Below are 15,728 nucleotides of genomic sequence, written 5' to 3' on the forward strand. Positions count from 1 at the left end.
CAATGTACAAATAGAAGTTGTAAATTGCATGTATACTACGGAGGTCTATTCAAGTTCCTTATCACATATTTACATTATCATATGGTGGTTCTACCATTTAAAATTATCTGGTCATTAAGGGAAATTAACTTAGATTTTTCAAAAATTAAAATATTATTTTCTTAAAATCATCATATGCCTTTAACTCAGATTTGCAGTTATTACTGCCGTTGCAAATATTTTGGAGTAAGAGAGTTAAAATCTCTGCTTTATCTGTACTTGACTAACCGTTTTAGTTTTGATTGCAAACTATCAACTTGTTGCTTGTATAGATACAATCATTAAACCTGGGAAAGACCTACCAATCCATGTGTTTCGTTTCCTCTTAACTTAAGATGTGTTTTGCCCCATAATATTTACATCAAAGTAATTATTATAGTCAACAGTGCATCAAAGTGCATGGGTTAGCAGTGGTTGGTGTTCTTCCAAAAAGATGTCCTGAAACAGACAAAAGGTGACTTTTTCAGTGTCCCACTCCTCTTGGGACAAGGCTGCAATGAAATTTACTTTATCAAACAAGCCAATTTGTTTAGGTGCTGATCATCGCAAATAAATTACTAATGCAGGAATACATATTGTCTAGACATTTCGTTATGGTTATACTCTTGTGCAGTTTGCTCATAAATCTCATGTAAAAATAGTTATATTCTCACTTCCGGGACATAAATTTGCAAGGCACTCTTCTCTTCTTGCTCTGAAGGTTTCTTGACAATTTTCCGCTCTTCTAAAAAAAGTAAAATGGCTTGTGAATGGGGAGAGGAATCAGTGTTAGAAACGTGGCTGTGACACTAACTTCTGGTGTGACGCCAAGCAAGTTACTTCATTTGTCTGGCCCTTAGATCTGCACTTGGAAAATGTGGGTAATAATTACCTTGCTTGGTCACTATGGCAGCTAGAGAAGTTCATGCCTGTAAAGTACCAAGCACAGTCACTGACACATAATAGGTTCTAAGTTAGTGGTTTCTTGTTATTATTGTTATTCAGCTTTCACTTCCATGCTAACAGTTCTCGAATTGACTTTTATCCAATCTTTATCTCTTTACTAAGCTCCAGACTCAAATTTCCAAATATCTGCTGGACATAACTATGTAAAAGTGTTAACAGCTTCCACCAAACCAAACTCATTGTCCCTGGCATCTTCTTGTCAAAAACAAATGGAATGAATGAAACTTCCTAGCTACTCTTTTTCAGGTGTCCTAAGATATTGATTCAGCCCAACATCCTTCTAGCCAGAAACAGTAGCGTTTTACTTGTTCTGTCTTTTCCCTTTAAAGTCCCTACATTCATTGAATTTCAAGGCTTCACATACTCAGCTTCTTCTCTGAATTTCTACAAACACTACTTGCTTCTGGCCTTCAGGCTGTCTTGCCTGGACTAGCACAATAACCTCCTCACTATTTTACATACTCCTGCCATCTCACCTCTCAAATGCCTCATTTATATTTGCAACAGGTTTACCGATCTCTGTGAAATATAATTTTTATCATATTATATCCCCATTCAAACTTTTGAGGTTTCTCCCTTGTTTAAAGAAGTGTATTTACTCTCTCAGCATGGTAGTTAAGGCACTGCACCAATGCCCTAGCTAAATTCCCACTACATTTCATAACCCACCTTTGTATAAGCCATAAAGTGGCTACTAGCTAGTAATCAAATATCCACTTTCACATCTCTTTGAAAAAACAGTGGTTCTCAAACTTAAATGTCAGAATCACCTGGAAGGCTTGTTAAGTCAGGGATTGCAGAAATCTGCCCTCAGAGTTTCTGATTAAATAGGTCAGAGAACGGCTTAATCATGCTCTAATTGCTGGTCTTGGGAGCACATTTATGTACCACTGGCCGAGGACCTCGTTCCTTAGCCATTTCAATCCATCAAAATCCTATGCATCCCTTCCTGCCTTTGCCTCCGAGAAGTTTCATCGTCACCCTAGACAGAGCAAATAATTCCATAGTTTAAGCTTACAGAGTGATTGAGGTTTCAGGATTGGAGCTGGACTGACTGGACTCTCACAAAATAGCTGAGTGAACTAGGGCAAATAGCTTAATCTCTGAACCACCATTTCCCACCAGTAAAATTAAACTAATAGTAGTACCTCCAGCACATGTTGCTGTAAAGAGAAAATGAATTAACACATTATTTGAAGCACTTAGAAGAGTTCCTGAGAAGTGCTCGATTAGGTGGTCAGCTATTATTATGTGTTTTAGTGTTTAGATGTCTAATATAAAACTCCTCTTACCCGAATAGTGGGTTTGGGGTTGGCAGGCCTAACTCCTCTTCTAGAAGCTCAGTTCCTTGAAAGCAGAGACCACTTTTAAGTCCCCAGAAATGCAGTCCACAGCTTTGTACTTTACAGAAATCCAGTAAACTGTTTTAAATTAAATTGAAATTGAGGAAAGATTGTATAGGGATATTGAGAGTAAAAATCTTCTAAACAATAAACAAGTCATTCATTTATTTGTCCTTCATCATAAAAATGAATAAAAATGAGGTCAGTTATTAATAATACATTGAAAGTAGGTTTGCCTTTTCTATTGTATTTTCTAAACTCTATAATTAAAATGACTTCAAATTGGAAGATTGTAGAGAAGAAATTAATCTTATTGGTAAATAAAAAAGCAAATCCCATGGTTGAGGCTAGATATGACCTGTTAGCAATAGTTACACTTTTATACATTCTTTTCTTACAATCAGTGTGTGGAGACCAACACAATCCAATTAATTGTTATTCCCTTCTGTAGAGTTGGTAAAGTATTGCATGATTCTGAATCACCATTGAAGTCTTATCTGTGATCAGATAATTCAAATGTGTTCTCATTTTCAAACTACCAGCAGGTCTTTATAAACTTCAAGAAAATAGAATATTTTGACTTCCCTGAATTTATCATAAATGTGATACCCAATAATTGGACTCTGAACTTTAATCCTTTGTACATGCCTAGCCATCAGTCTTCTAGACTTCTTTCTCTACCTATGCAATGGTTTCATGAACCATTACACTCAGAACATACCTGAGTGTCTCAGTTGTATTTCCTGATTTCCTTTAAAAGAATGAAATATTCTACAGTGAATATGTGGTATGTTAACATCACAGAACCTTTCCACTGAACTCCTTGCCCATCCAGTCTCTTCTGACCCACCACCTGCTCTCTATACTTACTCTGGTCCACCTTCCCCAGGCAACTTTTCTAGATGTTTTTTAAAAAATGGTGGTAGAGGGGGATAATGTTGCTTGTACTATATGTGAAATATCTTTGTAAGAATATACTACAAATCGATAGTATTGGTTTCCTCTGGGTTGGAAACTAGGTAGCTAAGGCCAGGCCAGAAAGAGAATTTTTAAAATATACTCATATATTTTGAACTTTAAATTGTGTACATATATTATCTGTTTCAAGATTAAATAAATAAAATAAAATAAAACAAAAAGCACCATATACATCTCATTTAATAATAATAAGTTCTCAGGTAGCATGTTTTCAAGTGTTTTGACAGCTTTAAACAACTACTTTTTAAAACTTATTTTATTGTATAATAAAACCTATATACAGAGCAAAGGAAGAGAAAAACAATAATTGTCAAAGCACATTTCAATAACTAGTTACTGAACAGATCCAAGAGTTTGCCATAGGCTACCATTCCATCATCTCAAATTTTTTCCTTTTAGCTGCTCCAAAACACTGGAGGCTAGAAGGAATGTTAATATTGTGACTCAACAGCTATGCTTGTTTGTTAAATCCTATTTTCTCTTGTTATAACTTCTCCTTCTCCTTTAATCCTTCTTCCAATCTATAGGGAGCTTAGGGCAATGCCTGTTCTGAATTTTCCGTGTTGAGAAGGGGTGTCCACACTAAACAATAAACTAAAAATGCATGCTATGGCTCATAATTAACAGGAAGACATCAACAGTACCACAGCACTACCAGGGGCAACTAACTGGGGGTTGTGGGGGGTAAATGATAAGGGGTGATTTTGATTCGACACTTGGTAACATTTATCAACTACTTTTTATAGTTCCTTTATATTAACAAAGCTATGCTCCATATCTGGAATTGTCAACAGGCTTCTGGAGTCAGGTGGTCAGGCTCCCTTTTGAGATAGAAAAAAATATCTCTAAAATCTTCTCAATCATGAGAATGAAACAATTATGATAGGAGGCATACCCATTAAAAATTCTGTATTATTGTTCTGAACTTGGAAAACTGTGTGGACATGGGATTTAGAGAAGAGTGTTGTCTTGTGGTTTCAAAAAAAAGCCAATGCAGTGACCTGGCTATCTTACCTCAGTTTATGCAATTAGTTGTAAAATTTATAAAGCTCCCAACTCTTATTTCATGTACCTTTGTAGAACTCTGGACTTTTTTTTTTTTGAAGTAAAGCAGAAAATCTACTTACCTACCCAGAAGAATCAAACTGATTAAAGTAATTCAGGTAAAAAGCCTGGAGAGAAGCATAATGTCAATAACTTCATTTTATAAGGTAACATTATGCATGCAGTTCAGATGATTTTAACGAATGAGAGCAGCAATGTCTTCATCTACCAGTCTTTTCCACCTTTCATTACTACTTTTCTGTAGGAATATTTTCATACAGAAGACTACTTGGCTAGCAAAAAACCCTAGTCCCAATCTAGCTAAATGCTATCATTTTTAACCCCAGATATACCAAAAGTAAATAGTAAGGGGAACAGTTAAAGCCACAAATTATATTAAATTCTGGAAACATCTGCCTAAGTGTAGCTAACGAGGAAGATTACATCCAGATGATTTTACTACTGATAACAGCAGCCCTGGACTAGATCCTTTCTGTTATACCTCCCTTAATTCTCATGCAAATTTAGGAGGGAAAGGTAACAGTGAAAAAAACAGAATGCCTGAGTAAGGTCTATATATTTGCATATACCTACGATAACTGTTATCTGTCTGGCAGATATGGCAGATCTAGAACTTAGTGATAGTTATGTCCTAGATATAATGAGATATGTTTTAACCTGACATTTACAACTGTAACGTAATTTGGAAGGAGCAAGCCAATGTTGAAATTTGGAACCAGTATGAAGGGAGCTTTTAAAAATGACTTTGTTGAAATTTAATCCTGCAGATTCTCTACCCTTTGGAGTATGTAATGCATGAAATCATCCATGGAATTCAAGAAAATTCAGAATCCATTTGGAGAAGATGGTCAAATAAAATGAACCATTGTGTGTAGAGTGTGTGGGGTACAAAAAGCCTTTGACTGAATGAAAATAGGAGCAGTGTCGGAAGTGCTGAATAAGAAAGGAATTAAAGTAATATATATATATTGGTGCCATGAAATGCATCACTTTTCTTATATGCAATCTAACTTAAGAGTGAGTTTTTGTTGTTTGTTGTTGTTGTCAGAATCTGAGCTCTCTCCTTAGATGCCTAGACAAAATATCTAGAAGCCTGGAGAGAAGCATAATGTCAATAACTTCGTTTTATAAGGTAACATTATGCATGTAGTTATGATGATGGGAAGATGTTTTATGTTATGCCACTATAAATTAAAAATACACAAAGCAATGGCACATTTGTTATACTTTCCATCTGTGTTGCCTTGCCTCACAAGTTTCAGTTGTACCTATTTATTATGTTATTATTTACATTCAAATGAAACTGAGGAGAAATAAAAATGAGACATATTCATTCTTGCCTTCATTGGTGTACTGGATATAGCAGAAGATTGTTTTACCTTCTTCCTAGAGAGTAACTAAGCATATTTCATATTAGCGTATAGCATTCTATGCATGCTTTGGGCTTTTTAAGCAATTTCCGGTGATGTACAAACCACATGAAATACACAGAAAGCAAGCCAACATGGCATGTCCAAATATCCCATTGAGTATTAAGAAATAAAAGCTTTTAAAAAAAGAAATTTAACAATTTAGAATGTTTCTGGTTTTATTTCCTCACTTCTTCCATATTTTGTACTTCAAGGAGGCTCACACAATCCTGCAGTTTTTGTTGACCAAGTAGCAGAACAGCTCATTCTGTGTACAGGTCCAATCATCTCCTCTTATACTTACAATAAAATAACTATTTGTAAACATAACGTTTTGGTTTGCTAAAGCTGCCAGACTGCAAAGTACCAGAAATGAATTGGCTTTTACTAAGGGAATTTATCAGGTTCTAAATTTACAGTTCTAAGGCCATGAAAATGTCCAAATTAAGGTATCAACAAGAAGATACCTTCACTCAAGAAAGGCCAGTGGATTCCAGGGTTTCTCTGTCACATGGGGAGACACATGGAGATGTCTGCTGGGTCTTTGCTCCCGAATTTCATTGCTTTCAGCTTCTGATTCCAGTGACCTCCTCTCTGAGCTTTTGTCTGTCTCCAAGCATCTGAACTCTCTGCTCTCTGTGTCAGCTCTGAGCTCTTCTAAGGATTCCAGTAAACTGATTAAGACCCACCTGGAATGGACAAGTTCATATCTCCATGGAATAAGCTAATCAAAAGCTCCCACTCACAACTGGGTGGGTCACGTCCATGGAAACGACCTAATAGAAAGATTCCACCCACAGTACTCACAAGATTAGATTAAAAGAACATGGCTTTTCTGAGGTGCATAGCAGTTTCAAACCTGCACAACCTCCTAATAGCTTGCTCAGGGTTACTGTGATAAATTGTAAGGAATAAATCTCTTTGATTTTGGAGTTCAAATTTTCACATTTAAAACCAATTTTCTCCATCCTCTTTGATAGGGACCATGGCCACAGACAGTTGATTCAGCTTGTGTTGAGTTTCTCCTGAGGAACTTTTTAGTGTTCTCTACTATTCTGAGTCTGAGACTGCAGCAGTAATGCAGTATTTCCAAATAACCGGAGAAAAGAATGAGTTAGAAAATGACAATCATGATTTCATTCTTTGTCTGGAGGCCGCACTATAGAGTATCCTGCTTGTTTACAGAGCAAATCATTTGGAACAATTTGGTTAAGCCTAAAAGAGACAAGCAATTATTTGAATAATTCCATCTTCAAACTCTTTTTCTGAGTCCAGGTAATAATTTTTAATCAATTGTAGTTCCCTAAAAACTTCTCTCTGTTGTCTAACATATTCACAATTGTGGTATAGCCATTATGTTGATGAAATATTTAGAAATAGTCCAGGAACATTGATCAAAACCTTTGGGTATAAGCTCATTTTGGGGGATTGTGCAGGTTTGAAACTATTATGTACCCCGGGAAAGCCATGTCCTTTAATCCTCGTTCAGTATTGCTGAGTGGCATCTTTTTTATTATTTCCGTGGAGATATGACCCACCCAATTGTGGATGATAACTTTTGATTAGATTGTTTCCATGGAGATGTGTCTCTACCCATTCAAGGTGGGGTTGCTTACTAGAGCCCTTTAAAAGGGAACCATTTTGTACAATTTTTTTTTTTGTTTTGGCATGGGCTGGCTCTGGAAATTGAACCCGCGTCTCCCGCATGGCAGGTGAGAATTCTGTCACTGAGCCACCATTGTACTACCCTAAGAGGAAGCCATTTTCAAAAAGCTTTAGAGCCACCAGAACCAACAGAGCCACCAAAGCAACAGAGTCTATACATCCAGAGAAACCTTTAGAGATGAAGAAGGAAAATACCTCCTGGGGAGCTTCATGAAACAAGAAGCCAGGAGAGAAAGCTAGCAGATGTTGCCATGCGCCTTTCCAGCTGAGAGAGAAACCCTGAACATCATCGGCCTTCTTGAACCAAGATATTTTCCCCTCAATGCCTTAATTTGGACATTTTCATGGCCTTAGAACTGTAAACTTCCAACTCAATAAATTCCCCCTTTTAAAAGCCATTCTATTTCTGGTATATGGCATTCCAGCAGCTTACAGACTAAAACAGGGGTGGTGTGCTTTTTCTTTCTTTGCGTTTATCCCAGCTTATCCTCAAGAGGAATAGAATATTATTCTAGGGGACAGATATACAATTTAAAATATCCTCTAGATATTTCTGTCTAGAGGACAGCAATACAATGTAAAGTGTCCCTACAATCTAGAACTTTATATTTATTTTAGTAAATATTTCTGAGCACCAGTGAAGACCTCTCCTTTGAGGACGATTAAATAGCATTAGCAGCTGTAGCTTTGAAAAGTACATAGCACAGTGCCTGGCACATAGTCTCCATTTAATGTGTGTTTAATAAAAATTAAGTGAACAGATTAGCTAGCCAACTGGTCTCCTTCTCTAAGGCAATATCCTCAATGAAGGCTCATGTTATAGCCAAGGTGCTGAAGGAATTAGATTTAGCTAGCGTGTCGTGTAGCCATGCAGCTTTTGGAACAGGGTTTATATCACCGAGTTTGAAAATTTGCAATCTCTTTGATCCACCAGTAGTCAGATAGAACTATCCCTCTAAGGGGCCAGCACAACAGGAAAGGTTGAACTAGTCAAATGATTGAACCAGCTTCCTTTTGAGCCACTCCTTTAAATCCTAACCTAAAGTTTGACAATAACCTTATAGATAAACAGTGCCATTTATCCACTTTAATATCTGACCTTCCAGTTTGATTTTATGGCCAAACGTATTATTATTGTTTGGATCGGTGGTCCTCTGGCATCTCTTTCACTCATGGTGTGACTGTCATGTATCCAACAGGTCTTTCAGATGAGGATTCCAAATGGTCATCTGTGTTGGAAGCAGACTCCAGAACCTTTATGAGAGTTTCACAAAGTAATAGGTTTTTGTCACTATATTAATGAAATCAGAGCTATTCTTTCCATATCCTGGAAAATTGGAGTGTCTTTTCCTCTTCATTTATTACAACAATAAAATAAAAATTGGAAAGAGACTTTAAAAGTGCTATGGAAAGAATATATAAGGGGAAAACACACTTGTTTTTCAATACACAAGGAGGGGTTCTGTCTTTACTCTTGTGCTAGTAGCCTGTACTGAATTATTCAAGTCATCTGCAGCTTCATTTTAACCAAATTAGGTTAAAGCAGTTTGAAACTAGGTAAAACCAGGCCTGATATTGCAACTTCTTGTTATGTCAATCAAGAAGTAAGAAAGTGGTGATTCAGCTTTTGGTGATATTTATATGCTCCTTTTTCCTTGGTAACTACCATTGACCCACTGTAGCTGTGCGATGGCTTGTCTTTCAGATTTTCTTTTTTCAGAACAATTCTGCTGATAGCTATTATCAAATTTTTTCTTTCAAATAAAATTATTTTTAACTTGATATAGGTATGCCTTTGCTTAAAACAATACAATGCACAAAAGAGCCTTCAAGACAGGGTATTTCAAGATACACTTGCCTGGGTATGACACTTAGATATGTTTTTGTGATTTTATAAAAATCACACAGTATTTGGATTCTGAAGCGTAACCTATCTTCAATTTTGTTTAAATGCCTTAAGCTAAAACCCATGACCAAAATGTATTTAAGATAGCCAGTAAGGTGCTGGAGAAACCAATGCAGCTTATGAGAGCAAAGACCGTGAGGTATCTGCTTTGACCGGACTTCTTCCCTGTATGGACTCCAGCAAGTAAAGTTTATGTTGATCCCAGATGTCAAACTGTATCACACTGAGGGAAATCCTCTAAACAACCCGGATGGTTTACAATCTCCCCTCGGTGTTTCCATTGCCCCAGTCCCTTACATATTTTGCCTTTTGGCCTTTACTCACATTCCCCATCATAGTGGTGCTTTGAATTTGCTTGGTTCTTTATGCTTTCCAAATGTTTTTGAGATACATTTTTCCATTTGTCACCAGCAACTATCCCGCTAACTATCTTCACTTCACAAATAAATATGCTCGTATACAATGAATTAGTGGTAAAGCCAGGCCTGGAATGAGTGTTTTGTATAATCTGTTTTCCACTCTCTCCTATTTCCTCTTCACCCCATCACCACCTAACAATTTGCTCCATCTTCGGCCCCTTTCCTAATGCAGTTTCTTTTTATTGCCAATTTGTTTTATATCTGTTTATACAAGGATCCATGCCTTCTATAAATGAGTAATTACAAAAGACCAGAGTCAGTTTATAGCTAAAAACATAGCCTAAAGTAAGATATTTAGGAATAAATTGTAAAAATCACTATCTTTGAAGTAATAGTCAATCTACTACTATTTGCAATTACTGTTTATTTGCCTTTTCCCTTTCAGCTTCTGCCAGTCGGGATTAAGTCTGAACACAGAGGTTTCAAGTGGGGAATTACTGAGTTGCTGTCCTGGCTTCATCACTTGTCAGCCATGGGAAAGTCTCTTAACCCTCCCGTGCCTGACTTTCTCTATCTGTAAAATGCAGATGATGATAAGAATAGCATCTATGTCATTGTCCTATTGAGAGGATTAAATGAGATAGTGAATAGGAAGTACATGGCACCGACCGTCCCTGGTATCATATAAGCCCTGTCGGGCTATTGGTAGTGGTTTTGTTGTAGACTGCCTGGTGGTGTGATCATGTGAGTTTTGTTCTTGAAAAGATTTTGATTTAGACAATAATGATGATCCTCTCTTAAATTCATTGTAAGTAAATTGTAGTGTAGATCTGGTTTTCTTAGTTCTCTGCCCACATAAGTCAAACTTCATAAATCAGTGTTTATTCAGAGCACCGTCTATATTTAGGCTCTATTATAGTGGTTCTGAATGAAGGGGCCATTTTACCCCCCAGGAGACATAGGGCAATGTCTGGAGACATTTTTAATCATCACCACTGGGAAGTGCTACTGGCACCTAATGGGTGGGGGCTCGATGCTGCTAAATATCCAACATTGCTGAACAAATAATTATCTAGTACAAGTGTCAATAGTGCCACAGTTGAGAAAGCTGTATTGGAAAAGGGAGAATTATAAGACAGCATCACTGTTAGTAATCTAGTTAGAAAATGTCTATTAAATAATGCAAATGTGTTTTTAATGATACCTGTTATCATTAGGAAAGAATTATGGTCAGTTCATCTTGAGAACTCACTGACTTCATGAGAAGGCACGTAAATATGCATATAATTGTACGTTTGGATGAACCACAGTGGCCTTGATATTATGCCTTAAAGCCCTCTGGTTTACAAGGGACCTGAACCTTGGAGGGATAGTTATGAAAAACTTGATATAAAATGTAGATTTCATATATTCTATGGACTCTTCCCAAGTACTTGCCATATTGGCTTTTTGTTTTGAAGCTACTTGTTGGAGGGCTACAAATTGTTTTTGTTTGTTTATGTTTTCTTAAATGAAGACTACATAGGTATCTACAGTGGAAATGTTGATTCACATGACACACGTCGATAAGATATGACCTGGCATTTTACATGGACATAATCAAATGATATTTATTGATTCACACATTTTTAAATATATTGAAATACTCCACTTCCATCTTTGTCTGAATTCACTTACTTTTATATCAGTGGCATTTGCCTTTGGCTGAGCAATTATTTGTTGCTGTCGTTGTTGTTTCCTTGCTCATGATAAAATCCATTCCTTTTTTACCTGCCTAACATTTTCCTTTAGCAATCTGGAGTCTGTGTACCCAAAGGGGCAGAAAAATCTGATGTAAGGCATTTCGTATGAGACTTTTATGATAAAAATTTGGTAAAGATAGATTGTGTGTGTGTGTGTGTGTGTGTGTGTGTGTGTGTGTGTGTTTAGGTTTCCACTTAAAGTTCAGTGCCAAAGCTACAGTACTTATACATTTTCTAAATGTGTTTTAAGCAATAAGTTGTACAACATTTTTAGAACATGTGTTAAGCTATTTCTCTAAGAATGAAGCTCTTAACAAAACATAAGCACTCGGCATGAGATCTGAGCAGCAAAGTGCTTAAAAGATAAAGTAAGAATTGGTACCATGGGAAGCACACCAGCTGTAGAGCGCACAGGTCCATTATGAGGAGTATGGGAGTGGGTAGGGAGAAAATGATTTAATCAGGAGTAAAACCAATTTTATTATAAGGGCACGCAGGGGGTGTGGCACCATAGTGAGAGGGACATTTCAAAATATCTGACAGATTTCAACAATGTGAAAACCCCGTTCTTTAAAGTGACAGTAAACCCCATCAGGTCCCCCTTTTTGATGCTATTGTTAACAGTTGACTCTGTAAAGCTGGCCCGCTAAGATGCTGTCGGCCTATTTGAATAGTGTGTAGCCAAAGAAAAGACTAATTGTTGAAATACAATCAATCAAAAATGATTGCAGGGCAAAAAGAAGGTCTCCTCTGCTGATTCTGTTGTGGATCATATTATTGTGTTATGACTGAAGTAGGAATGAAGACTGAAAGGAAGGAACAAAATAACCCAGCTGAAATAAACAGATCCACCTTCGTTCCTTCCCTTTGCAAACATCCTATTGAGCAGCAACGATCACTTACTTAGCCATGACAGTAACAGCTCATTTAGGAAAAAAAGAAAATGATAAAGATTTGGGCTAATATTTTTTAAAGGACATGCACAGTATTGGTAAAACAGTCCATGCAGAGAGTCCCTACAGTGACAATTCTCAGCTTCTCTTACGTTTTTGATACAAAATGCAGCCTGCAGTCAAAAAACTGATACCCAGGGAGCATGTGAATGTGAGTTGAAGACATCGATGGAGGAAAAAAAAAATCCAATTTACCAAATACCTGTTAAATTCTTGCCAAGGTGCTCAGCTTTTCCGTTAACTCCCAGATTGTCTAAAATAAGTGGCTTTAGTTGTCATTAGCACAGACTCCGAATGTCTTCCATATTGCATGTTTAGAAATACAAATCCTATGGATCAACAGCAATGTCTTTTTGTGCCTTGCTTTCTTTCAATTGTACATTAAAGAATATCACTTTCAGACCCTGATGAAGCTACTTCTTGGCTGAGAATGAGTCCAGACTTCTCTATTGAGTGTGAAAAGGAAGAAAATAATTGCCCAACATCACTTTATTTCTACAAAAAAAAAAAAAGTTCATGTTGGCATTTACTTTCTTTAATATTTAAATGTATCAACTCACTCAAGCTTCCCAAGCAAATATTTCTGTTGTTTCTAAAAGGAGTTGGTAAGCACTTGTGGTTTGTCTTTAATGTGTTATCATTTTTGACGGGTTTGCATAGCCTACGTAGGCCAACAGGGGTCCGTCTAATATTGTTGCTGGGCAAATTTTCCTCGCTGAAATGAAAACTAAAAAAAAAAAAAAAAGATATTTTTGAAGCATTAAGAAGGAATTAATATCCTTTCTCACTCAGTATTCTATTCCTTGCTGACTTTATATTCAGGCAAAAAAAAAAAAAAAGGGAAGAAAGTGTTACCCATTATTCCCTTGTACATAGCAAGGCTAACACATGTAAAGCAATAACTCATTTTCTATTGCCATGTTTAGCATATGTCTCCTGTTGGCTCAGCAAGGCCTTCAGGCCGGTCCCTGGAGCCGGTCAGCATTGGCAACTCTTAGCCCCTCGGCCTCAAAACCAAATAGCTTTGAATCATGTTGAGCTGCGATGCTAATTTTCATGCCGATGCATTATGGGAATAAATGCATCTGACATACTGTGTCAATGGCACTGTCTCTTTGTGTCTCTTGTTTTTGTGTTAGCTGCATTCCTACAGATGGTATTCCATTGAAAATGTTCCCTTCCTACAGAAAAAGGGAAAGGGGAAAAAAAAAAAACCATGCACAGCACCAAACCTCTAGGTGCAGAAGGCTGTTAACGGTTGCTGATGATAGTAGGCAAACATTAACATAATAATTAGTGTCTTGTAATTGTTTCATTAAAACCAGTTGTTCCATTTCTCCTCGTGTTTTCCCAGAAGAGAAGCTGAATTTGGACGACAGCCAGTGGGAGGACATCCACGTTGTCACCGGAGCACTGAAGATGTTTTTCCGGGAGCTGCCTGAGCCGCTCTTCCCTTACAGCTTCTTTGAGCGGTTTGTGGAGGCGATCAGTAAGTACCCCACTTACAGGCATCGATGGGACAGCCTGCAATTGTGGAATTATTAAATGGATAATAACATTGATGATTATCGTCGTCAGAGAGAGACTATCCCCCGATGCTCCGTATCACTTGTTTTCGTTTCTGTGACTTTGATGGCTTATTTTTATTTCTGGCCCTGCAATATTATCTGTGTTTAAAATGAAAATTAAGGGAAGAAAAGAAGGTGGCATCCTATCTAGGTCAGCCCACTCAGATGAAAATAGCTTCCTGTAGAATCTGTTCTAATGGGGTCAGCTTTTACACCCCCGACCCCTGCCTTTATACTTTGAGAAGCACGATGAGTTTAACTGAGTACGGGGTGGGGGTGGGGGGGTCTTGAGAAAGAACCTGAGTGAATAAGACATTACATTTTATTAAGGACGTGCTAAACCATCAGCTGAGGCATCACATTATCTTGTCTCCCTCACCCTCCATCCGCCAGCACAAGATGGCTACAATCTGTTTATGAACAGTGTGGATATTAAATTAAGTAATGCCAAGTTTCTTCTGTTTAAAATTGGTGACTTCACTGGAGGTAGGGTTATATCTCTTCTCAAGCAATAGTCATTGTATACTTCACTTCCTTTCCTATTATTTTTACTGACTTTTTTTTAAACACACACACAGAAAAATACATAAATTGATAAGTAAATAGAAATAAATCTTTTCCAATTGCAAGGAATCTGCTGCCATTGATCCTTGGAGAAGCAACTACTATCACATCTCTAAATTTAATATCTGAGGATACATTTACTAGGTCTGTGACAGCTTGGGAAAAGTTTCCTGGCAAGCAAACTGATTTAAGGGGGAAAAAAATGAAAGAAAAAAGAAAGGTAAAATAAAACAAAGCCTGCAAGCCTGGCAGGAGCTTAATTAAAGTCCAATGGAGAAAAATCTCCAAGGAAAAAATGCTCTCCTTAGGAGGTCTGGTCTTGGCTGCGCGTGCGCTGTGCTCCCAGTAGTGGGCATGGGGCTTTGGGGAGCCCATGCTTGAGAACAGCCCCTCCACATGCCTCTTAGTCTGTGTTTCATTTCACAAACATCTCCACACTTGTCTAAAGCTCCAGCAAAATGATATCGAGAGCAAGTCAAGCAGCATTTTATTCCTTCAAGGTCTTTCTCTTGGTGCCTGCTCACAGTTTCAGATTTTGTTTTGTTGTTGTTGTTTAATGTAGTAAAAGTGCTCTGATTATGGGTTTTGAGGTGAAGTAGGGCTGGAGCCCTTATCCCTTTCATTTCATGAGCTCTTTGCGTCTCACTCAGAATGAGCAATAGTTTATAGTTCCCAGGCCCTCTCAACTTCCTTTAAAAAGAAGGAATGAAGGGGGTAAAAAACATACATATCCATAACAGTTATTCTGATATTCTGTCTTGGAAGATGCAAGCATGGGCGTCACTCTCACAATGTCAGGACAGTGTTCTGGGAGGAAATTGGATGGGGGTGGGGGTGGGGAGCTGGCATTTGTGTCCCTATCCCTCCCTGGTTGTATACATTTAAAGAAACCCTACACATTTCACACCATGGCCTCCAGACTTTAAAATGAGGATTATCAATCTCATCTGAAAACTTACTTGTGTATCCATGGGCTGATTTGGGAGCTATCATATGGGATACCCACCAATTAAACTTCTTTTAGTTTGCCTGATTCTAAAGATATTAGGTAAACTATTCCCTTATCTTAAAAGATGTGAGCAGTAGGTTCACATAGCCCATTTGAAAGTGTGTCCTTTTAAATTACCTGAAGAAGAAGATCCTGTCCGGATGATCCTAAACTCAAATCCAAACTGGACAGAATTGGAGAAAC

General features: G+C 37.5%; 1 protein-coding gene across 2 annotated transcripts in view; it reads left to right on the forward strand.

The window, feature by feature from the left end:
* Positions 1-15,728, forward strand: part of ARHGAP15 (Rho GTPase activating protein 15) — a 612,447-nt gene that overhangs the window by 463,063 nt on the left and 133,656 nt on the right. For both annotated transcript variants that reach the window (XM_077153695.1, XM_077153696.1), the window contains one exon: positions 13,759-13,893. In XM_077153695.1, the coding sequence (XP_077009810.1) occupies positions 13,759-13,893 (135 nt within the window). The remainder of the gene's footprint in view (positions 1-13,758; positions 13,894-15,728) is intronic.

The sequence above is a fragment of the Tamandua tetradactyla genome, chromosome 3 (assembly GCF_023851605.1).
Source record: "Tamandua tetradactyla isolate mTamTet1 chromosome 3, mTamTet1.pri, whole genome shotgun sequence".
Lineage (NCBI taxonomy): Eukaryota > Metazoa > Chordata > Mammalia > Pilosa > Myrmecophagidae > Tamandua > Tamandua tetradactyla.